General features: G+C 40.3%; 1 protein-coding gene across 12 annotated transcripts in view; it reads left to right on the top strand.

Moving 5' to 3' along the window:
* PHACTR1 (phosphatase and actin regulator 1) overlaps positions 1–24,759 on the top strand; it is a 450,172-nt gene that overhangs the window by 391,116 nt on the left and 34,297 nt on the right. For all 12 annotated transcript variants that reach the window (XM_043507024.1, XM_038389709.2, XM_043507027.1 and 9 more), the window contains one exon: positions 23,333–23,388. In XM_043507024.1, the coding sequence (XP_043362959.1) occupies positions 23,333–23,388 (56 nt within the window). The remainder of the gene's footprint in view (positions 1–23,332; positions 23,389–24,759) is intronic.

Here is a 24,759-nt window from a genome sequence, read left to right as displayed (position 1 = left end):
CCCCTCTTACTCATCTCCTTTGTAAGGTAAACAATTCCAGTCTTTTCAATCTCTTTATGCCCCTAATCATTTTTTACACCTTTCTCTGAAATCCCTCTAATTCTGCCATATCTTGGTTGTGATGGGTGAGCAATACTGTGAGCAGTATTCCAGACAAAGCTGCACCATTGAATTATATCATGGTATTATAAATAATAAATAAATAATTTTCCATATTATTCTCCATCCTACTCCTTATTCATCATAACTTCTTTTTTGACTGCAGGTGTACACTGAGTTGAGGTCTTCAATGAGGTGTCCAGAGTGGCACCCAGATCCTTTTTCTTAGTTGATACAGTTAATTTAGAACCCTGTAAGGTATCTCAGGGGTTTAATTTTTCCCTCCCCAATGTGCATTACTTTGCATTTGTTGATATTAAACTTAATTTGCCATCATGTTGCCCATTCACCTAGATTGGTTAGGTCTTTCTTTCTGAAGTTTTACACTCCTCTCTGGACTTCTCTAATGTAAATAACTTTGTGTCATCTGCAACTTTTGCCACCTCATTGCTCATTCCCCTTTCCAGATGATTAATATATATATTAAACAACACTGCTCCAACTGATTTAATGTCCCTGTGGGAACAAGGCGTTTCTGCAGTTTGATTTTCAACTAGGTAAACCAATTTTGACAATAACTGGAGCATTTCTTAGTTAGGCCTCATGTTCTCACAACATCACTGCCTTTTTCTCCAGTGCACTCATCTTGCTATTTGTGCTCCTTTACTGTCGGAGGTACGAAACTGGATATTGTCTTCTGATGTAGCCATGGGTTAGAGAGTGAAAATCCTAAAAGTTTAGAATGATAAAATATCAGAGCTGAGAAAAATACAGGACCTGATTCATCACTACATTACTCCAGTTTTATACCACTGTAACTTCATTGAAGTTAATGGAATCACAATAGGAATAACATAGTGGTGAAGCAGACTCTGTGACGATTGGAATTTAGAGTTTTGCATCTCCCTCTGCTGAGTAGAGTTAGAAGTAGAGTTACGAAACTTGGGGAGAAAAATACTTCCTTAGCCAGGCTGCAAATACGATAGGTCACAAATGCTGCAAAACTAGACAGGGTTACAGGTCTCAGCAGTAAAAACCTAGAATGTGTCTTATGTCTAAATACAAAATATCAGAGTATAAATCCAGACTATCTATGGCTAGCCTGTAGGCTGATAGATATTATATTTATTTGGATGGAAATGTCTCGAGTTTGGTGTGCAAAAATGTGCCATTTCCATGGCTTGCAGAATAATTTTCAGAAAACTCAAGTCGATTTTTTTTCTGTTGTGTAAATAACATTTCAAAACCTCATTATTGCATCCATCCTTTGTTGTCACATAATGATCCAAATCTCAAGCAAAATTAAAGGTGTACAGGATTTATAGTCCTCGGGGAAGAACTGAGATGCAGACTATGATTGCAGTTGGCAAGTTTAATAATATTTCTGAGGAATTTGTACCATTCCAGCAATGGGTCCCAAAGGTTTGAAATAACCAGCCAATTAAATTACATACATTATTTGCAGAAGAAATATAAAATACAGAATAAAAACTTTAGCAGATAGTTACCATTGTCAGCAATAAACGGGATCAATTCGTTTTCACTAGAACGCTGATTAGGACACTTCAGTATTTATGTGCATTCTTCAGTATGCTTAGTTAAGGAGAGAACATTAGCTGCAGTATTTGGCAGATCAGAAATTAGATCTAAAAAGAGAGTGTTATTTAAAAAAGAAGCTTATGGGCAGGCATGCTAAGATTTTGATCTTTGATCTACTGCACAGGGCCAAATTCATCCCTGTGTAATTCCACTGACTAAGAAGTGTCTGTTCATATTGTATTTAAATCTCAAATTATTCTCAGAAAATGCTTATGACTCTATTATTGTGTCTGCCAACTCGTAGCCAGATACCACAGCACATTTAATAAATTATCAGAGTTCACCAGCTGAACCAGTTCTAGCCTGATTTGCACCCCAGTGATGCCGCAAGAGTAAATAGGGCTTCAGAGCATATCCCACAGTAGAATTTGGCCTACAGTATGCTCTTTGAATCTTAGCATCACTACAATGCAACGCAGGATCTTCACGGTCCATAATAACAACACTCAACACGTTTGTAGCACTTTGCACAAGTAGTAAGTATCGTTATCCCCATTTTACAGATCAGGAAACTGAGGTTCAGAGAAGTAAAGTGACTTGCCCAAGACCACAAAATGAGTCTGTGACAAAGCAGGAAGAAAACCCAGGTCTCTGGAATCCTAGTCACATGCATTGGCCATGGGACCATGCGCTAATACCCAACAATTCAGAAGCAGCAATGCCAGCAAGTGACTATATGCAATCCTCCCTGTGACCAAATTAGAAGGAGCTCTTCCAATATGTTGGTTTCTAGTAGTGAAACAAGATACTGTCCTTCAGTTTGTAACACTCATGAGATGCGGGTAGGCGTTGAACTGTAGACCAGTTCCTTGGCTGCTGTACATCATATTTCCATTGACTCCCATGGAGCTATGCTAGAAAACACCAGTTGAGGATGGGGCACTTTAAACAAATCTTTTTTTAAAACTGTGTATTTCAGAGTTTGTGTTTGGAAACTTCTTTATTAGGTATGCTCACCAACACCTCCTATTGTTTATGTTTTCTGGTGCATCCTCAATCCCTTGGCTGCACAATAAGGCAGAGGTGTGCAATATAAGTGATGTTAGGCCAGAATATGGTAATTTAAGCAAAATTGGGACCTTACAGTTGTCACAGTTACTGGTTGAACTGCACCTCTGGCCCCTCCTGGTTTCTTTGAGTGCACCCCCGCTCAGCTCTCAGGCCTCTAGCCATTACACCATGCTCTAGATGGAATCACACCACAACATCCTGTTTGCTGTTCCAACAGTCCCGTGTTAAGATAGATCAATAAAGCATAATCTACTAACTCAGTATACCATAACTTCCCCTTCCCGACCAGCTGACATACAATGTTAATGAAATGGTTACATCTCCGTAGGCATAACATCATTACATATCAGTTCTTTCTGTCACAACATCATCCTCAGAGTAGTGGTGTTGCAGCACTGTGTGGTATATGCAAATGTTTCCCTCAGGAGGGCAGGCCAGAGGAGTGCCACACCATCTTCCAGACAATGTGCATATGCTCTAGACATTTTGGCCAGGTGCCTGTTAGGCCTGCAGGGAGCAGATGTAAATTGCCATCCCTTCTGCAGCAATACTTAGAGCATGTGCTGTGCCCCTGCCACACACCATTATTTGCAAAGCTATGTCTAATCATTGCCATGCTCAAAATGTCCTTTGAAACCGATCAAAAGTAGCACAGGGGAACCATGACTCCCATCCTGTCTCCATCCACACATTTAAGAATTAAAAGGATTCAGTTAAAAAACAAACAAGGGAGTCTCTTTCCAACACATATGTATTTTTTTTTGTGATCTGCCCCCTATCCTCACATACCTGAGTAAGGGGCAACTAGATAATGTGTTGAGATCTGCAATACAAATAAGGCTACACTGGCACTTCACAGCGCTGCAACTTTCTTGCTCAGGGGTGTGAAAAACTTTGAAGTTTCGAGTGTAGCCATGCCCTAATACAGTGTTAACCAGCACATACTTCAGTAACATGCTCCGCAGAAAGGCGTAAGAGGATAGTGCTCTGCACTATATTTTGTTCTATATTCCTAAATTTATTCATTCTGCAACACACTCTCTATACCACTGCAACTGGAAAATCTGATTTGAGGCAATGCAGATAATATACTGCATGTATCACAAGACAAATATGATGTATGAGTCTAGTCTATTGAAACGCATTATGCATAAAATATCAATAAAAACAGGTGTGACACAATACAATCCCACAGATTATTAAAAAATAAGAATGAAGTATTTGTGGTTTGGCAATATTGTGGTAAAAATCACATGTCAAATCTGTTATTGAATAGCGGACTTGACAGATGCTGGTCTCCCACAGTTTTATTGGGGAAGATAATCTCTTCTGAACACTCACCCTACCTATGATGTGTCTGCCTTAACTGTGCTGAAAAACATTGCCTAGGAACAGAGGAATCAGCTAATCCATGGAATTCCCAATGGAAGTAAAAGATCACCATACAATTCTGAAATGTCACGTATCTGTTGTTGGATTTTATGACCTGTTCAGATCAAGTTCTGATTGCCTACGTGTGTGAGGGAGTGTGTGTGAACACACAGGGGAGAAAGAGGGAAGATGAAATGGAGTGAAGAGGAAAGAGAACTGGGCTGGTAGGGAAAAGGTGGAGGGGAAATTGTCATCAGTTCAGATATGATTTGACCATAAGGCTGGCAGAAATGTCATAAGTATTAAAGTACTGTAAATCTGCAATGTTTGCAGAACAGCAAGCACCATGGCTATTTGGATAGTCAAGTCGCCTTCAGATAATTTGACTTGTCTGAAATTTGCTTCACTGTTAAATATAATGCAATAAAAGACAATCAGATTATTTAAGTCAGCTGCATTTTTCAGGTTGACAGATCCTTATAGAGGATGACGTGTTCAGAGGAGATATTATTAGCCCATGGCAGAGACAGTACTTCTTGATAGAAAGCTGTCCAAAAGAATTTATTTTTAACAATAAAATTTGACAAATATTTCTATAAGGGACCATGACATCGTTCAAGCCTGTAAAAGTAGATCAGCAATTGTTGAACAGGCCATTCAGAGGATTGCTTGCTGGCACCTTCAGTAACATCATGCCTTCCATACTCCATGCCATGGTGTTGATAGATGGAGCAAGGACTATAACTGTGACCTCTATTCCTAACACAACACTAGTTATACTGATCGACCAGTTCTCACATCAGCAGGTTTTTCGTTTCAGGTTCTAAATCTGAATTTTGAGAGACAAAGTCAGTTGGTTGTAATGTGGGGAAAATGCTAAATATCCCTCTGAATCACTGCCATGGCCACACACACACATTATTCAGTGATAGAGTAATTGCAGTTGTACTGTACTACATGTCTTCACCAACCAACCCATGAATTGTTCAATGTTTTTAAATGCACAAAGGCTTTTTAAGAGGCCTGCAGGAACCAGCCAAAAGAGATCATTTTTGTTTACTAAAAGTTTTCTGCTATGAGGACAGAGACAGCTTTTTGAAATGATTTATTATTTAACCAATCCCACTGAGGGTGCAGAGGCTTTATTCAGCCACAGACTGGCTGCAAGGTAGCCCCTGCCGATCATGACTGAATGATTGTTCTGGACCAGTTCTAAGGATTTTCATTCTCTCACTATCTCAGAATCATTTAGGGATAGCCAGGCAGTGATTCTGGGCTTTGCTCAAAGGTTTTATTTTAATGTAAAATCATTTCTTCCTAATTACCTCTGAGGTCTGCAATTCTACCATTCATCGTTAGGCTTCAGTAATGAGAGAAAAACATTCCCCAAGGCAACAACTCATCCTTAATGGCAGCAGAGTGTTTGGAGCTTGCCTCTTCACATTTGCATGTTAGGGAAAAACTACGCGGAAAATAAAATTGTGGTAAACAAGCTCCTCTAAATCCTGGATTCAGGGGGAGGATCCAGCAGAACTAGATGTCTGAGTGTTGTCTGGTGAAGAAAAGCTGAAGAGAGCTGAGCCTGTGTTTTGGTGATGATGGTTAATCAGAGTATAACAGAGAGTGCCTTTACTCCTGACATCTTGCCCCATAGAAACTGCCTACACTCCCACTAGCTATACATTCACAGTGCCATTTATTTTGAGTTCCCACCACCAAAATCAGAAGAGTCCCTGTGCAACAGTCTGTTTACAGTATCTTCTGTGCTTTTGACCCTCTCATTAGAATTTGAGGGCTCAACTAGTCCTCCTGTCCTCCCCCCATCCCTCTTCCTTCCTGTGCCTTTTTATCAGATTTGGGGTGATGGGCTAATTGGATCTCTATCCCCACCAGCCTGATTATCTAATTACCTCAGTCATCTTTCCCTGAGAAACTAATTGGCATCTAAAGGTTATGTCTACACAGCAAACTAAAATCCATGGCTGACTGCAGGTCTGTTTCTGAGCCCGGAAGGTTACACAGCAGTGAAACAGCCCTGCAAGCCCAAGTCAGCTGGCTCGGGCCAGCTGTCGGTTTTTCTTTGCCAGGTAGATGTACTGTTAAGTGATGAGAGTGCAGGCTCATCTGTTCACTCCCTGCATCCAAGATCAATGGCATTTTTTCTTCCTGTCAGAGCTTGATGAAGGAAACCATACTTTTCTAGACACCCTAGGGCTATTACTGCTATTATCATCAGGTGGGATGCTGTCAGAGAGTTATTGTGAGAGGCAAGATAATGGCAAACTGAGCAGAGTAATCATTGCACCTGTGAGGCCAAATCCTGCCTCAGTGAAATCCATGTGAGCTCGGTTGGGTTGAAAGGAAGGATGGCCTTTTGCAATTAAGGAACTGGACTGGGTCTCTGGAGATGAGGGTTCAGTTCCTGGGCCTGGCACGAACTTTCTGTGTGACCTTGGGCAAGTCATTTAGAGTTAGATTTGTAAAGGTGTTTTGATGTCTAAATATGCAGATAAGGGTCTAGTGGGAATTTCAAAAGCATCTAGGTGCCTAACACCCATACATTTCAATGCCAAGGTGCTTTTGGAAATTCTTCTAGATGCCTATCTCCATCTTTAGATGCCTAAATACCTTTAAAAATCTGGCCCTTGGCATACTGAGGTACTTCACCAAGGTACTGAGTCCCCTAACTCCCACTGAAATCAGTGGCAATTAGGTGTCTAAATACCTTTGTGAATCCCACCTTTCGTCTCTCAGTGCCTCAGTTCCCTATCTGTAAAATGGGATTCTAATTTGTCCATGTAGATTTTAAGCTTTTTGGGACAGTGACTGTCTTACTATGCATTTTCAGTACTAAGCAAAATGGAGCCATGAACTCGGGGGTGGGACTGTTGGGGTCGCTGTAATGCAAATAAAAATAGGATTGTTCCCTATATCAGGAATGAGGTTCCCCTCTTAAAGCAGAGGTCCAACCCCTTACACATTGTAGGAATTAATACATTAATAATTTGTTCAATTTTTTTTTAAGAGTTAGAGTTCTTAATATATTAGGCTCTTAAGGGGCCAATCCAGACCAGAAAGGATATGGAGTAGGCCGGGAAGAGGGAAGGGGTCATGCCCAGTGTCACCACAGAATGCACTGATTCAGCACATCCCCTCATCAGGCTCCATCATCTGCAAACTAAAGCTCCCCACCCCAAGTAGAACTCTGCGAATTGGTAGCAGATGCGTCATCCTCTGCCCTCCGCCCTCTGAACAGGGAAACCCTCACCCCAGGATGAAATGTATACCTCCCTGTGCCAGTTTCAGCAAATCTAGTCCAGTGGATGTTGTGCCATGTGTGTGAGAGCAGACTTGTCTGAGTGGAGATGTATACTAGCTGACTGTAGTCTGTCCTTTTGGCAGACATGACTGTGTCAGAGCCTGACTTCTAAATGTGTCAGGATTATTTATTTTTGTTATTTTAAAATGATGAGACTAAAGGGATGCTCTTGTCTTAATCATAGACAACTGTGACTTGAAAGTGTAAAAAGAAAAGGAGTACTTGTGGCACCTTAGAGACTAACAAATTTATTTGAGCATAAGCTTTCGTGAGCTACAGCTCACTTCATCGGATGCATCTGATGAAGTGAGCTGTAGCTCACGAAAGCTTATGCTCAAATAAATTTGTTAGTCTCTAAGGTGCCACAAGTACTCCTTTTCTTTTTGTGAATACAGACTAACACGGCTGCTACTCTGAAACCTGTCACTTGAAAGTGTAATTTCAGGACAAAATTTCCCCAAAGGCTGACGTCAGTGTGGTCACTCGTTAAATGGAAAGTATATGTGTTGCTTTAAAGATTTGTATTTCAGTCAGAGGTGCTACCAGTCATTGAACAAGTCTATTATTCCTCTGCCTTTCAGTACCCCTGCTGTCTGCTGTGACAGAAGCAGTACAAGTCACTCTACATTCTCATTGTGGTGCATGTTTCTCAAGTCCTTTCTTTGTGGAAACCAAATTAGTGAATACAACTGGTTGCCAATTTCACCCCCATCCCATTCATTTTTATACAAATCTAGATATATTTGCCCAAAAACAGGCCTGAGACATTTTCTTACCACTGCAGAGACTAATATACTTTGTCTACTTAACTTTCCTCTGCAGTTTCAATGGGATGTGGTGTCCTTTGTTTCCTACTCTAAATTGTTTGTGTGGTGGTAGAGTTAGTTGTTAAACAGCTAACAGTTTCCACAGAGACAGCTGCATTTCATCATTGGGTGAAATCATTCCTGACATGTATAGGGTGACCAGATGGCCTGATTTTATAGGGATAGTCCTGATTTTTGGGTCTTTTTCTTATATAGGCTCCTATTACCTACCACCCCCTTTCCGATTTTTCATATTTGCTGTCTGGTCACCTTAAATATGTATAATATAATGTGAGCTTGCAGTAGGAATAATAAAAAAGTCTTTATATCACTGCAATAAATAGGAGAACCACAAAGAATCCAGACAGTTTTTTACTTGACTAAAGAATGATGTATTTAAATAAAAAATTGTGATGTAGTCTGGAACTAAAACAAGGAAATGGCTGTTTACAAATTTAATACCCTAGATCTAAAACAAGAAAATAGTTTTTTCCCTGTTATACTGAATGCTGACAAATATAGGGCAGCTGCCCTAAGAACCAGGTCATAAATTTCCACGTTGAAAAATCTCATCATACATCTTTCGTTTTGTGTCTGCTGATTATAGGGAGTTAATCACAAGAACAATTGTTGTATGGATTGGATGACCTTGTAAATTCTGTAAAGGAAACAAATCAGAAAGCAATGCAAGTAGATAAAGGAAGCAGACTGACAGGAAGAAATTTCATTTGTATAGGCTGATGATTGTAAGATGAAGAAATTGCATTTTTGGTCAAAGAATTTAACTTCTCTTAGTTTTTCCTTTTTTCTCAACATGTTATGGCCTGATTGACAATTGATGTATGGTAACTCCCATAAAGCAGTCAACATGCAAGGCCAGTTCTTTCGCCAGCCTTTAAATAGGCATGGACATGTTCATGAGCACAAGCTGGATTTTTGGACTTTTAACAATCCAGTTTGCATGCATGATCACCTATTTGTGTGTATAAACATGATAATTTCATGTGCAAGTTGATGTATGTAAATAATTAAAGGTAATTTTTTAAACATTTGGCCTGTATTTGGTCTGTGGTAAGTATTGCTTCATGACCTTCACATTACAATTTAAGGGAATTAAATGATTTTTGGATAGTCAGATGAGTTTCAAGAAAACTACTGTATCTACCATTATGTATGATAAAATTATACAAGCTTGAAATAATGCACATTCTTTCTGAAAGACTGTGGAGAACCTCAAGGGTCACTTTAAGGTCAAGAGAGATGCGTTTTATTTGCATGCCTAGTCACAACTATTTATTTTACAGGAAAACATGGCTAAGAGGTATGCTCTCATCTCAGTGCACTGGGATTTATGGGCACAGCTCACACCATATGTGGAGATTAAAATATAGCCCCCTAGACTATGCATCTTGATATGTGGAATTATAAATCACATTAATAATGCTAATTAATAGAAACATGCTTTGGTCCACAGTGAAGAAAATGGTTTCAGAGTAGTAGCCATGTTAGTCTGTTTTCGCAAAAAGAAAAGGAGTACTTGTGGCACTTTAGAGACTAACAAATTTATTTGAGCATAAGCTTTCGTGAGCTACAGCTCACTTCATTGGATGCATGCACTATGCATCCAGTGAAGTGAGCTGTAGCTCACGAAAGCTTACGTTCAAATAAATTTGTTAGTCTCTAAGGTGCCACACGTACTCCTTTTCTTTTAGTGAGGAGAATGAGTGCTGGACCAAATCTCAGTGTCCTTTAAATCCATAGCTGTAATACTTGCTGCAAATATTGGGCTCAAAATGGAGATTTCTAATAATCTGCAACATAGCAGACTACAGGGAAACCACATATTTATGTGGCACACCCAATTAATTAAGTAACCTAGCATCTTTGATAACCCAACTCTTAACTGAGATCACTGAATTTAGTGGACAGTGATGCCAGTGATGAATTCTATATCATAGGAATAAGCATTCAGGATGTTACTTTTACCTTAAGAGTGGATGTGTTTAGAATAGGTTTGGAACAGTGATCCAAAAAAATACCTATATTCTTCAGTCTGTCAGCAAAATCTTCAACAAGTTTTCTTTTGTTACAGTAATAAAAGTGGACACTGTCTGCTTATTTCTTCCTGCTGACAACTGTCAGGATTAAAAACTAGCCCTGAAAATTTGGAAATCCTACTCCAGTATGATGGGGTTGGAGGGCAGGAGCAATGCACTGGTGTTTCAATAATCATACTTTAGAGACTAACAAATTTATTAGAGCATAAGCTTTCGTGAGCTACAGCTCACTTCATCGGATGCATTTGGTGGAAAAAACAGAGGGGAGATTGATATACACACACAGGCTGCTCTTAGGTCTGTAATCGAGTGACCAGAGAGATTGAAGTGTTCTCCAACTGGTTTTTGAATGTTATAATTCTGTCCTGTAGTAGGTGACTTCTGGATACTCTTCTGGCTCTGTCAATCTGTTTCTTCACTTCAGCAGGTGGGTATTGTAGTTGTAGGAATGCATGATAGAGACCTTGTAGGTGTTTGTCTCTGTCTGAGGGGTTGGAGCAAATGCGGTTATATCGTAGCGCTTGGCTGTAGACAATGGATCGTGTGGTATGATCTGGATGAAAGCTACCTACATACATACCTACCTACATGCCTCCAGCTTTCACCCAGATCACACCACACAATCCATTGTCTACAGCCAAGCTCTACAATACAACCACATTTGCTCCAACCCCTCAGACAAAGACAAACACCTACAAGATCTCTATCATGCATTCCTACAACTACAATACCCACCTGCTGAAGTGAAGAAACAGATTGACAGAGCCAGAAGAGTACCCAGAAGTCACCTACTACAGGACAGGCCCAACAAAGAAAAAAACAGAACGCCACTAGCCATCACCTTCAGCCCCCAACTAAAACCTCTCCAACGCATCATCAAGGATCTACAACCTATCCTGAAGGACGACCCATCACTCTCACAGATCTTGGGAGACAGGCCAGTCCTTGCTTACAGACAGCCCCCCAATCTGAAGCAAATACTCACCAGCAACCACACACCACACAACAGAACCACCAACCCAGGAACCTATCCTTGCAACAAAGCCCGTTGCCAACTCTGTCCACATATCTATTCAGGGGACACCATCATAGGGCCTAATCACATCAGCCACACTATCAGAGGCTCGTTCACCTGCGCATCTACCAATGTGATATATGCCATCATGTGCCAGCAATGCCCCTCTGCCATGTACATTGGTCAAACTGGACAGTCTCTACGTAAAAGAATGAATGGACACAAATCAGACGTCAAGAATTATAACATTCAAAAACCAGTTGGAGAACACTTCAATCTCTCTGGTCACTCGATTACAGACCTAAGAGTGGTTATCCTTCAACAAAAAAGCTTCAAAAACAGACTCTAACGAGAGACTGCAGAATTGGAATTAATTTGCAAACTGGATACAATTAACTTAGGCTTGAATAGAGACTGGGAATGGATGAGTCATTACACAAAGTAAAACTATTTCCCCATGTTATTTCTCCCCCCCCCCACCCCACCCCCCACTGCTCCTCAGATATTCTTGTTAACTGCTAGAAATAGCCTACCTTGCTTGTCACCATGAAAGGTTTTCCTCCTTTCCCCCCACTGCTGCTGGTGATGGTTTATCTTAAATGATCACTCTCCTTACAGTGTGTATGATAAACCCATTGTTTCATGTTCTCTGTGTGTGTATATCAATCTCCCCTCTGTTTTTTCCACCAAATGCATCCGATGAAGTGAGCTGTAGCTCACGAAAGCTTATGCTGTAATAAATGTGTTAGTCTCTAAGGTGCCACAAGTACTCCTTTTCTTTTTGCGAATACAGACTAACATGGCTGCTACTCTGAAAAATAATCATACTGCATGCATTCTTAATTGGGCTGTTGGTGATAAAAGTATTTGGAGAGATTCTGGATTTCTTGGTCTCCTGGCCTACAAAGGGCAAGGTACTCCACCAATCAGCAGGGTTGTGCATCATTCAGCAATGAAATCTCAGCTTTTTAAGGAGCAGCATTGGTTGGTTCCAAAGGCTATCCTCTCCAGACCTCCTCCACCAAAAGGATAGTGGCTGGCAGGGCTTTGTGCAAGGGGACGAATTTACCTGTGTAAAGTAGGTAGATTATTATCCAGGGGTCATCAAAGAAGCGGAAAGCCCCTCACCTCTCTCAGAATAGTAAGAGATTATATTAATATTTTTACCCTGTAAAAAAAATATATGCTGGGGCTCTGTCATGACTTAATGTAATATGAGAGCAGGGAAGAGACTCTACAGCAATGGATGGTTCTGGCTTTGTCTCTAGAAGCCTTTTGAAAAGGTATGGCATGCATTTGTTCCCCCTTCGTCTATTTCTCCCCTTCCACTTTATTTTGACTTATTTGTACTGCAATAGTCTTTAGGAACCCCAGTAATGGACCAGAACCCCTTGTGCTATTCACTGAACAAACACAAAAAAGATGGTCCCTACCCCCAAAAAGTTTACAGTTGAAGACCAAACTGGTGAATACAGACAGATATGGGAAGCATAAGGAAACAATGAGACAATATTGGTCAGCATGATAGGCATGGTCTCAGCACACCCAGCTGCCTACCATTGTCCCACTTGGTATGTCAGCTTTGATCTTCTGACTTGCGTTCCTTATGCCCTGTCCCTTCCTGCATCTTTATGTATCTACACTAGATCAACCACAATCTGGCCCTAAATGTTAAATGCCAATATTAAAATAAACAAGAAGGAAAATCCTCTATTGTTATTAAATGTAAATATGTATTTTCATGCATGAAACTACAGGAGCCAGCAGCATAAAGGATTTAGCACTATGCTTCTTTTCTTAAAAGTTGCTTTTAAATACTAATCAGATAATTATAAACATGAGCACCGAGAACAATTTACAACCCCATTAGCATTCGCTCTCAGCCAAAAACGTCATCCCAGTGCTTTTGTTGTTGGAGCAGTTGTTTGTTGGGCTTTTGTTCTTGCGCAGTATGTATGACAATATGTAGTTCTTTGGATGACTGAGTAATGTTCCAGTTCAGTATTCAGGACCCTGCTACCCAAATAAACCCTGCCTCAAAAAAATCTAAGGAGAGGTCCTTAGGAGTGTGCAGTGTGAAGCTAGTGTGATGTAAGTAAAACTAACTCCTGCTTTGTAGGGTTACACGGTCAATGTGTGCCCTTCAAGATTGGGCTGGAAGGGGGTAAGTCCTTTTGACACTTCTGTGGAAGGCTGATGAATGTGAAATAGCAGGTTTTGTAGTAATGGATGAAATTAAGCATAAATGTGGAACAGACTTTGTGCATGGTTTCCCCATCCATTTCTGACTGTGTTTTAACACTGACTTGCAATCTATCTACTAGCTTAGTCCTGGGCCAGTCGTACAGTGGGCTCTTTTGGAAATGTTAACAGACACTCATTATGGACTAGGATGAGACTACCACACTTACTTCATTTGTTACCTCCCAAAGACAAATTTGAAACCAAGTCCCCAGTAGCTACCTGCATAGCAGTCAAGAGAGTATCCCCTTGTAGCAAGAGTTCCAAATTACAGGGGAAAATATTTCACGGCTGGCAGCCCTACTACATGTAGGACAGATCAGCAGGTCTGCAGGACTCTAGGGGGAAATCCAGGACTCTCCTGTAGAAAGTAGACCAGTAAACTGCCATGAACACACACGTTTTAGCTCTTGCATACAGAACATTCTGTAATAATAACTCTATTCAGCTTCTAAGTCTGAGCATCATCCAAATAATTTATTCATGTTAGTGAAAAACTCAAAACACAGTTTTTACTTAACTTTTTTTTAAATTTCTTTAGAGAGCAAACAAAAACAATTTGTCATTTTTACTCGTCTCCTCTTTTGCAATGTCCTTGTTGAGAGTTTAATTTATGACAGAGTCCCAGTGGGATTTAAAGATCAAAGTATTTTAAAGTGTAAAGGGAAAATGATTCTTTAGACAAATTAGGCCAGGATTATAGCTCCTGTTCTATTTTGCAGAAAGGGAAAGGTTGTTGGGCCTCCCCCCTCCACTTTCTTTGTTTAACATCAATTCTAATTAGGAAATATTCCTTATTAAAAGGTTAGCAGTCCCGCAGAGACCATTACACTTGGATTGGGATAATAAAGCAGGATTCTAGTTCGGTGAAGTCTGTTCAGCCTTCAAAATACCGCCTGAATGTTACGGGCAAAGAGGGGTGGATGTGCAGGAGCAGATGATAGTCTGTGCATGGGTATTTCAGAAGGTGATGTATGGAAAGATGTCAGTGAGCTCTGGACCGAGCCCTTGAAAATTCATGGAATATGTAAAAAGCTAATGTAAAATATTATTATTTAGAGACAATACTGCCTCTATAACATACCATGTTGTTATTTTTTTATATCCCTCTGCATGTTTTTTCTTTGTGTGCTCATGTTTTGTTCCCTCCCCCCCTCCCCCGTTGTTGTTTTTTTATTTAAGGATATTTGCGTGGAAACAGGATCTTTGCTACTTTAGAGATTATCAATTCCTGCTGCTAATTCTTCATTTGAAATAATAATCCTCTTTGCAACATTACATTTGTTTGCTGTGGAAATAGTTATGATGCAGCAAAGAAAGGATTATGACTTCCTGGCCCAAAATCAGCCCAAATGTAAGCGGGTGCAACTCCCTGGCCTTAAGTGAGGAAGTAAGTCCAACAGGGAAAAGACTTGTCCTGAGGGGGAAAAGAATTCTGTCAGCATACAGATGTCCTTAATATAAAAAGGAGGAAGAAAAAACAGAGTATGGGCTAAATTCTTCTGTTATTTTGGTGCAAATCCAGCACAACTCTACTGAGGTCATTGCAATTAACTCCAGATATGCTGGGGTAACTGACACAAAACTGTCCTTTGATCTCTAAAATAATAATAATTTCAAAGTTTTCCAAGAGGCATCTGTGTCTTTAACTATTGCACTTCTGTTTAATGAACCAGATTTATCAGAGTAAACACTTCCAGTATTGCATGCATCTGATACGGCATGTTTTCCCTGAACTTCCAGAGAAACTGCTATCAGTTAAAAGATTACTCCTGTGCTTTGCTAATGTATAGAGGCGGAAGTAGTTGAAGGCACACTGTCTAGAGAAATCTGAGAAGGGGAAGGGGTATGAATGTGTAGTTAAATGGGAATAAATAGTTGTTGGGAAGTTTAGAGGGCAGGAGACGTACATGTTGAATAGCTAATGGCTAAACCCAAAATTCATGAAGACATTAAAAAAAGATAAGGGGTGATTTTACATGTGATGACACACAGAAAAGATTCATAATAATAAAAACAAATGAAAACAACAAATCTGACTACCAAATAGCTACTGTAGGAAAGCTGAATCTTGCATGTACTTTTCAGAGAGCCAAGGTGGGTGAGGTAATATCTTTTACTGGACCAACTTCTGTTGGTGAGAGAGACAAGCTTTTGAGCTTGCACTTTCTTCAGGTCTGGGAAACATAGTCAGAGTGCCACAGCTAAATACAAGGTGGAACAGATTGTTTAGCATAAGTAATTAACACACATTTCAAGAGACCATTCAAGGGGAAGTCACGTTTCCCAGATCTGGAGAAAAGCTCCGTATAAGGTCAAAAGCTTGTCTCTTTCACCAACAGAAGTTGGTCCACTAAAAGACATTACCTCACATACCTTGTGTCTCTAATATCCCGGGATCAATACAGCTACAACAACCCCACATTTACTTCTTAGGGTGCAGCTCCTTGCAACCATTCACTACTCTTCATCCACCACTCTTCATAACAAAGTGAGAATCTGAAATGCCTCCAGCCTGAAGTAGTTAACCACTCTTAAACGTCAAAACCCTGTGCAGTTCCCAGAATTTTCCACTTCATTAACAATACAGAAAGAGAGAGTGTGGAGATCATATTATTTCCCATACATCCCTTCCCTCAGAATCTTACTTTGCCATGTTTTAAATTGTTGAAACTTTATTATTTTTAATTTTAAAAACACACCTTTGGAATTCTTATGAATAATAAGAATCAATGAACAGTCTAATTTCTGTCTTAACGTTTGGAAGGTGATGTTTCTTTATGTTATCACTGGAATCTAAAACTAATTGTTTTGAGTTAATTTTGATTTATTAAGTGATTTTTACTGATTGTCTGTATGCCATTGTTCATCCCTGGCACTGACAAATCTTTTTCAGTGTGAACTAATTTTGTCAGAGGGTACACAGAACAACTTCATTTGCCTATTTTATTTGAATAGTCTGTATTTGCTGTAATAACAGTGGAGATTTTGCAGCATTAAGCGGCACAAGTACTGAAGTATTGAGTGTATGGATTATAACTGATGGAATTCCCAGTATGTGATTCCTCATTTGGATGGACATATTTGTAATTAAGGAACACATGAATAAATGAAGTAGTAAATAGTTATAGGCCCTTTATAGAGACCTTTTTTTTAAAGAAAAAAAAGGCTAATTGAATATTGACAACACTAGAAATGGAAGGCATCTATTTATTCACAGAACACACTTAGCAGGGGGAGCCATAGTAAATCCACAATGGCCACCAACAGGTCTCCACCTTCACTGAATGAATCATCTCTATAGGTGACAGGGTTCTTCTCTTTCCATACCCATTCAGTCTTTGCCCTCTGTGTTGAGTCTTCCAGCAAGTGTGCTAATGGGATTATGGCTTTTGTGATGTGAAACACCTACTTACCTGGGGTTGGAGAGAGACCACTAGTGCATTTCACATAAGCTGCCGAACAACCATCAGATGAACCTGACTTTAGTTACTGTTACCCTTAGCTGGATTTGAACAAGTGACTGAGAGTTGAAAGGTTCTAGGTCCCATCATCTATCCCTTTATTTAAGAGAACAGTCCAAACATACTGCACAGGAGGCTATTAGACAGCAGATAATCAATGACTCCACTGCAGTTACAACAGGGACCAGATGGTTTCACAGTGGAGCCTCCAAGTATTAGATCGCCACAGCAGTATACGAAAATCAAATAAAAGTAAAAGAGAGGACAGCAAAGGGCTTTCTCAGCTGTGATATTTATGGGGGGAAACGGAGAATTCTAGGTCACAAGGAGGAACGTATAAAGAAGAGAGGGGCAATAGCTGAGTATCCATGAGATTCTCCCCCTCCAAAACTTTCATTAAAAACATACATTTAGAGGCCTGTTCCTGAAAAGAAAAGTGTGTTCATGCACAGCACAGATTTAGAGGGGCCCAAAATTAATTAGAGGACAAATCTACTAAACCAAAGGTTGTGACCTTGGCCTGGGAACATGAGAAGAAGATCTACTAACCTTTGTGTAATCCCCATAGTGCCTTTTTATTCTACAGGTAATACATTGTAATTAATTGAACTCAGGGCAGAAAGACAGAAAATCCTGAACTCTAATCCTGGTTCTGGATTATTGCTACTCATGCTAGACTCGTAAAATTAGATTTTGGACCAGTCTTTCTGTGTCTGGGGAACTCATTTTCTTTCTGCGATATGGTATGTACAATAAGAGTACAATTGAACAAGATCTCTAGCATTTTAGAATAGCATGTTTGCTTTATTATTATGGGTCCTAATATTCATCTGATAGCCATCAAGCACATCTTAGATCCCCAGCCAGCCATTGTGAAGTGTTTTTATTTTGTTGCCCATGAAATATATTTTTAAATTAGCTAATTCATAGTAGGCACTCTCCTTTCAAAGATTAGGAATTTGAGTACTCAGAGTTTCCGCAGAGGGAAATGTTATTGCTATAGAGTTGTTATTGCATTGTGGATGCAATTATTATTCTTCTGTCATTCTTTTTTAATGAAACAGTAAAGTGTAAAGGATGTTCCATTTGGGGATGGAGCACTAAAACCTGATCCTGAATGACAGGAATCAAAGGGAGTTTTGTTGTTAATTTCAGTGGGAAGAGGATCAGGGCCTTAGTGCCTGACTTTTGTGCTAGGCTACGGCTTCATATTTTGAAAGCCCTGAGAAAAGCAATAATTCTCCAAGAAAATACTGAGTGCCTGGCTGTGATATTCATTGTGTAAAAAGGACGTTCATTTTTAAAAAGGGATTGTATTGGGTTAGTGATGTGATATACCTGTGATTTTATTGAAGGTTATGGGCCTGAGTATGTCATTGTTCAAACTGTCATACAACTCCATTTGTATCCAGTTATAAATCTATCCGTTCATTCAGTTTTTTGGACTAGATTCAGAGTGTATGGATGTTCTAGCAAAGATTACATCTATCAGGACATCAGACAATGTCGAGCTTGGGGTTTGTGGGGTTTTTTTTTTTAGTATTTTTAAATACATAAACCCCATGTATTATAGGCAAAATCTCAAGAAAGTTGTCTTATTTTTTTAGGGATAGCAAATTAACAGAATCTACATTTTGACTATGAATCGTGATTTTTTTTTCTAGAAGACATAATTTGATGCATTCTGAACAGCCCATACTTTTCTGAAAAGACCTTTTCTTGAGTAACCTGTAACTTCTCCTGAGAGTAAAACAAAATCATAATAAAACAATTCCTTACTGAGCTGGAACAGAAGATAAACATAGAAGTGTACAGCTGGAATGGACCTCAGTATCTCATCTAGTCCAGTCCCCTGTACTCAAGGCAGGACTAAGTAATAACTAGACCATTCCAGACAGGTGTTTGTCTAACCCATTCTTTAAAATCTCCAGTACTAAAAAAATTTTGGAGATGTCTCAAGCAGAAGCTGATTCGCTTGGCCTCAAGGAGGTCTAGAAAAGGAAGTAGTCAAAGCAACCCAGGTTTGGGGCTTTACTCAGAAGGCCAGTTTTATGATATTTTTGACTATCCACAGATGTTTGAGCAAGACGATAAAGCAAAAAACTGTTGACTGGATTTGCTAAAAATCTTTCCAACAGTGTAAACTAGGGCTGGTTAAAAATTTCCCTTTGAAATCGTTTTTCAACAGAAAAATAGGTTTTTAAGTAAACACACTTTTTCACAGAAAATTTCAGTTTTTCATTCAAAAAACCCTGGAATATTTCACATAAAAATCAAAATATTTCAATTTGGATATGCTGCTGCAGTGCCTTATGGGAGTTGTAGTTTGGTTACCTCACATCCCCATTTTGCTCCATGGGCTGGGCTTCCCAGCCAAACTACATCTACCATGATGCACCAGGACCTGGGACTCCCATGTAGCTATCCAAGAGAGGAGACTCTGGCAATCATGGGAACTGTAGTCTGACCAGCAGCCCAGCCAATAGAGAAGAATGGGAGCATGAGGCAACCAAGCAACTGATTCCACAAGGTACTACTGCAGCATTTTTAATCATTTTTCAAATGTTTCAATATTCAAATTTTCTCCAAAAATCAAAATTTTCCACAGGGAAAAAGCCATTATCCAACTAACCCCATTCTAAATTCATCTTCATTGGAGCTGAATATGGTCTTGCATCCGCTCTGGCTTGCTGTAGCCATTGCCTCACTCATGCTCTTGTATTTGCCTGCACAAATGCAAAAATCTAACTGGAGCTGAATGTTTAAAATCAGCAGGATGGCAAAAGATAGTCATTATTTGATAGCTGAAATTCAGCAAATGCACCTTATAGGTTTCCCTGGGAAATTAAAAATCAGTAAAGAGAGAGCGGGAGATGCATTGTCAGGAAAGGTACCAAGAGACCTGCAACAAAGAGAACTGGCAGGAAGAACAACTTGAAGGAAGAGAGTGTGTGTCAGGCACATTTTCAGTTTTAACAATATCTTAATGAAGTTTTCTGTCAGGAATTGTACAAGTGTAGAGGTCTTATGTTTAATATTGTGCTTCTTTGGATAGGGATTCCTCGCTTGAGAAGCCTTCAGTTTAGCATGTAGGCAATTGAGAACTTAATTAATTGACAAGACAGTATTTTCCCCCATCTCATAAACCTAACTGGAGAAGACTGACTAGAGAAGGCTGATTCTCAATAGGAAAATAAGCACCTCAAGTTTGGTATCCTACTTCTAGCCATGGTTAAAAACTGATGCTGTGGAAGAAAGTGAAACTCCTGAGCCTCATAAATGCACTTAGCCAGTTGTGCACTGCTGGGCCAGGAGGTGTGAAGGCAGTTCTTTCCTGACCTCTGCTAACAGTTAACATATGCGTGGAAACATGAGATTTGATTATTGTTCTCTTCCCTAGTTCTCTTCTAATCACCTATACTTAGTATTGGATTGCAGAAAACTTTTGGAATGCCATGAACAGCATTTCTTTACTATCTAGCTATCATTTTGGGGAAAGGTATGTCACAATTTCAGGGTAACTGCACCTTTGACTCCCTCCATGATCTGCTCAAGGAATGCCCTCTCAGGCTCCAGCCAGCACCTCTTTCTGGGCAGGAACCTGTGTCCCTTTTCTCCCCAGATCGGGTTTTAAGCTGAAGTTATCTCAGGCAGGTCTGACTAATGGCTAGCCCCTGCACTTTACTTTTTTTCCAAGGGCTGTGACCAGGGAATGCCAATGGTTATAAGTGACTACATAGCTCTTTCAAAGCAGAGTACATTTATTTAAGGAAAAAATCATACAGAGAAAACATATTAAATAGCCAAAGGATCACATACTGAATGTACCAGTGGTCGTCTATTGAGTAAATGGAGGAGTCTGACAGGGCAAAGTTCTTCCAACCTTTCAGCAGGGTTGGATCCTTGCTTGGACCAAAGGTCAGGTCCATTTGCTGGATCTAAAGGCAGGCCCCTCTGTCAGTATAAACCTAGTCTTTTATACCAAAACTCTTGCTTTGTCTCCCAGCCTCCTGAAAATTTCCCCTCTCCTCAGGGGATCATGCCTCAAAAGGCTGGGTAATCTAAACTACAAAAGAGGTTGCATAGTGCTCATGACTCCATTTAAATTTTTCTGATGGTCCTGTCAGAAGATAAAGCCAAGGGGCCAGGCCCTCAGCTGGTATAAATCAGTGTAGCTCTATTGCTTCAGTGAAGCTACATTGATTTATGCCAGTTAAGGATTTGCCCTAGAGAGTACATTTTTCATTATGACTTAAATGCTTGAGTTCTTAAATCAGTTTTTACTCATTCCTCACTCAACCAAAAACTGAGTCACAGGATTTGGCCCTGTGCTCAGAAATGGCCAGCTTTCACGTACTCTGATGACTGAAAAATATGAGATTTTTAGCTGATCCTTTTTAATCCCATTTTGTTTTTTTACTGAGCGCAAAAGGCCCTTGACAGTAACATCCTCCTCATAAAGTCACAGGGATTGCTCTTTTTTCTTACCATGTGCTGTTTGTCCCTGTGGAAAAGTCAGATGCTCAGTGGCTGGAATTTGGCCTCAGCATTCCTCTGATGCATCTTCCTGAGAACTCTCACAATGTGATGCACAAGAAGCATTATGTAACTCAGTCAATAGAGCTACATATTGCCGAGCTAAACTGTGTAACTTTATTCTTTGATTTCCACACACAGCTAGTAATAAACTGCTTTTAATGGCCTCCTAACACTAAGGTGAACTATCTAAACATCCCGTTAGCAACGGTTACTGTATCTTAAGGATAATGATAATAAATAATAGTGTTTGAATAGCACTTTCCATTTTCAGAGTGCTTTACAAACATTCATTCATTCTGAATTAAGGATGAGTTTCTTTCATTTTCAGCACTTTTCCAATAACGTAATTGTCCAGTCAACCATGGCAAAGAGACCAAGCTAATGGTCCTAATTCTCAACTGCATTAAGATCACTTTTTGCTGCTGCAGTGGTGTAAATGAATCATAAAACCAGCATATTTGGCCATGGGATTATACCCCCTGCATATGGGAATCTTCACAGAGCTGAGTGGTGGTACCTCTGGCATGTTCCCCACTAAGCATCTGGCATAGGGTGTATGCCTAGAGGAAGTCCCAGCACTGCTGTGAATCCCAGCTGCTGTAACAACTCCTTGAGGCCACAGGGAATGAGCACAATGAAGAGCAGTCCACAGACTGCTGTAATTTATGCCTGGGTACCAGATTGGCACACAGTAGCTCCAGGATCAATGGAGTGCAAAGATGATTTGAAGAAACTACTGCACTCCCCTCCTGTGATGTGCTGTGCAGTCTTTGGCTGCAGCTGCGGATGGGGGCCAGTGTGTTCTGAGAAGCCTGAAATCATTTCCTAAATTTTATCAGACAGTAGCCCTGATCCTACATCGTATCAGGCTGCCTCAGCTTCCATTTATTTAAATGAAAGTCATCAACTTCCCTGATGTAAATGACTGCATTGTGTGTGGAGGGTACTCAGCACAGGATCAGACCCCAAGTTCATGTTTTAGATGGTGATTAATGTTCTGTTACTGCTCCCATTGAAAGCAATGACAAGACTCCCATTGACTTCAGTGGGTGTAAGAGCAGGCTCAATAAATATTAATTTCTGAGGTCATCTTGCTGGTTTTCTTTGTTTTTTTAATACCCCTTTCCACTGCGCTCTCTTGCTTTCCAGTCGGAGTTTTCTGATGGCTTCTGTTTGCAGTCCTCCTTTTGTAATTAAATCTTATTTGTTGTGACTGTATTACATACAGGTTGACTGCCAAGTGATTTCAATTCATGATCATTTGTAATTAGTACATTTAATAAAGCTGTCCAAGGAGGGAGTGAGAATGGAGGAGGAGGAGAAGAGCTGCTATTGTTCTGCAGTCTGCGAAACCTAAGCATGCCTCCTTGTTTCTGTGGACTGGCTTTGTGTTCAAACTCTGTTTGGACGAGCTGGGTACAGTCGGGAGGCTCACACACAGCAGACTGGAGGGCAGGGAGGGAGGGAGCTAGAACTAAACTTGTCATATTTGTGAAAGTCAGGAAACGGTCATGAAAGGAAGGAAATTAAGTGAAGAAATCTGCACAGCCTAACTTTTAGCAGATTTACCCAGGGTGGGAGTGGGAAGGTCATGTCTAACATGACACAACACATTTTGTTTTTTGTGGGTTGGAAATAGAAGAGCAAAGTATACTCCATAATATCACGCAGTGTGTGGACATACTGTGTACATAATGGAGCAGTGTCATTGTCTCACTCTCTGCCTTTTGCGCCGCAAAGTCGCTCTTATACACATTGAACTAAGGAGGAAGTGATATGGTCCAAAAACTGATCCTGGATTTTTTTCGCAGACGACTGAGCCAGAGGCCCACTGCTGAGGAACTGGAGCAGAGGAACATTCTGAAACGTAAGCATTTGTACCATTCGGAATTGAACTTGTTAGCTGCTCAATGTCTTTTATAAAGCACCAAATCAAGTCTGTAGCTGTATCACAAATAAGTAATAATATATATAAGAGCTGTGGTTGGGTGGGAATGGCTGTAAAAAGACATTCAGTAAGATAACCAATATAAACAGTCTGAGAAGAAAATTCAAACTGAGGGTCATCTTCCAAAGTTCTCACACAGGCAAACCTCCCATTGAAATCCAGTAAAGACTTCAGGATTTAGCCCACAGTTTCTAAATTCTAATCTGTATTGTTCCTTTAAAGAAACAAACCTATGGGGAGTTGCAACATTCCTAAAGTAATTAATGATATTTTAAAGCCACAAAAAACACCCAGACAGCCTGATCCTTTTCCAGTTTACCACTGATTTCAAGGAGAGGAAGATTGAATCTGAAACAAGTTGTTCTAATGAACGAATCAGATATTGAAAAAGTATGGCATTTATTTTTTATCAAAGCAAAATGGTTTTAAATATAAAAAAGATAAAGCTGTTTGTTTGAAGGTAACTAGCAAGAAAGCAGAGAACAGCAGGAATACAATTTTCACTGACTCTCTCTTGCTTGGGTGATGTATCCTGTATCCTTTCAGAAGCGTGGAACTAGAGTATTTTAAAAAAGCTACAAGAAAAAATATTGTAAAATAATGCATTTAAATTCCTTAGTGTGTCTTTAGGTAGGATCCCATTGTTAAACATTGTATATTCATTGTTGTTTTTTAATTTCTACATTGAACAGAATCCTAGAGGCATGTAATGGGTGATTAGCTCTTTAGAAATTAATAAAATTAATTGATTAAATACATGAAATCAAATTTCTAACATATTTTAGTGGTGTAGTTAGGGAATAAAATGTGCTGGCACTGCAGTGATTGGTTTTCTGTAAATATGGCACATGAATAGACAGGTAGCTATAGATCTAGAGCAGAGGTGGGCAAACTTATTGGGCCGAGAGCCATATCTGGGTGGGGAAATTGTATGCAGGGCCGGGGCAGGGGGTTGGGGTGCGGGAGGGAGTGTGGTGTGCAGGAACGGGCTCAGGGAAAGGGATTGGGGCAGAGGAGCGGTGCAGGGTGAATGACGTGGTTCAGGGAAATGGGTTGGGGTGCAGGAAGGGTGCGGAGTGCAGGAGGGAGCTCAGGGCAGGGGGTTGGGGTTCAGGAGGGGTGCGGGGTGCGGCAGGGGGTTGGGGTACATGGGAATGCGGGGGCTTAGGGCCGGGGGTTGGGGTACAGGAGGGGTGCAGGGTGCAGCAGGGGGCTCAGGGCAGGGGGTTGGGGTACAGGAGGGGTGCAGGGTGCAGCAGGGGGCTCAGGGCAGGGGGTTGGGGTTTAGGT

Source organism: Dermochelys coriacea, chromosome 2 (assembly GCF_009764565.3).
Source record: "Dermochelys coriacea isolate rDerCor1 chromosome 2, rDerCor1.pri.v4, whole genome shotgun sequence".
Classification (NCBI taxonomy): Eukaryota; Metazoa; Chordata; order Testudines; family Dermochelyidae; genus Dermochelys; species Dermochelys coriacea.
Note: the sequence above shows the minus strand (reverse complement) of the source record. Positions and strands in the feature narration are given on the sequence as shown.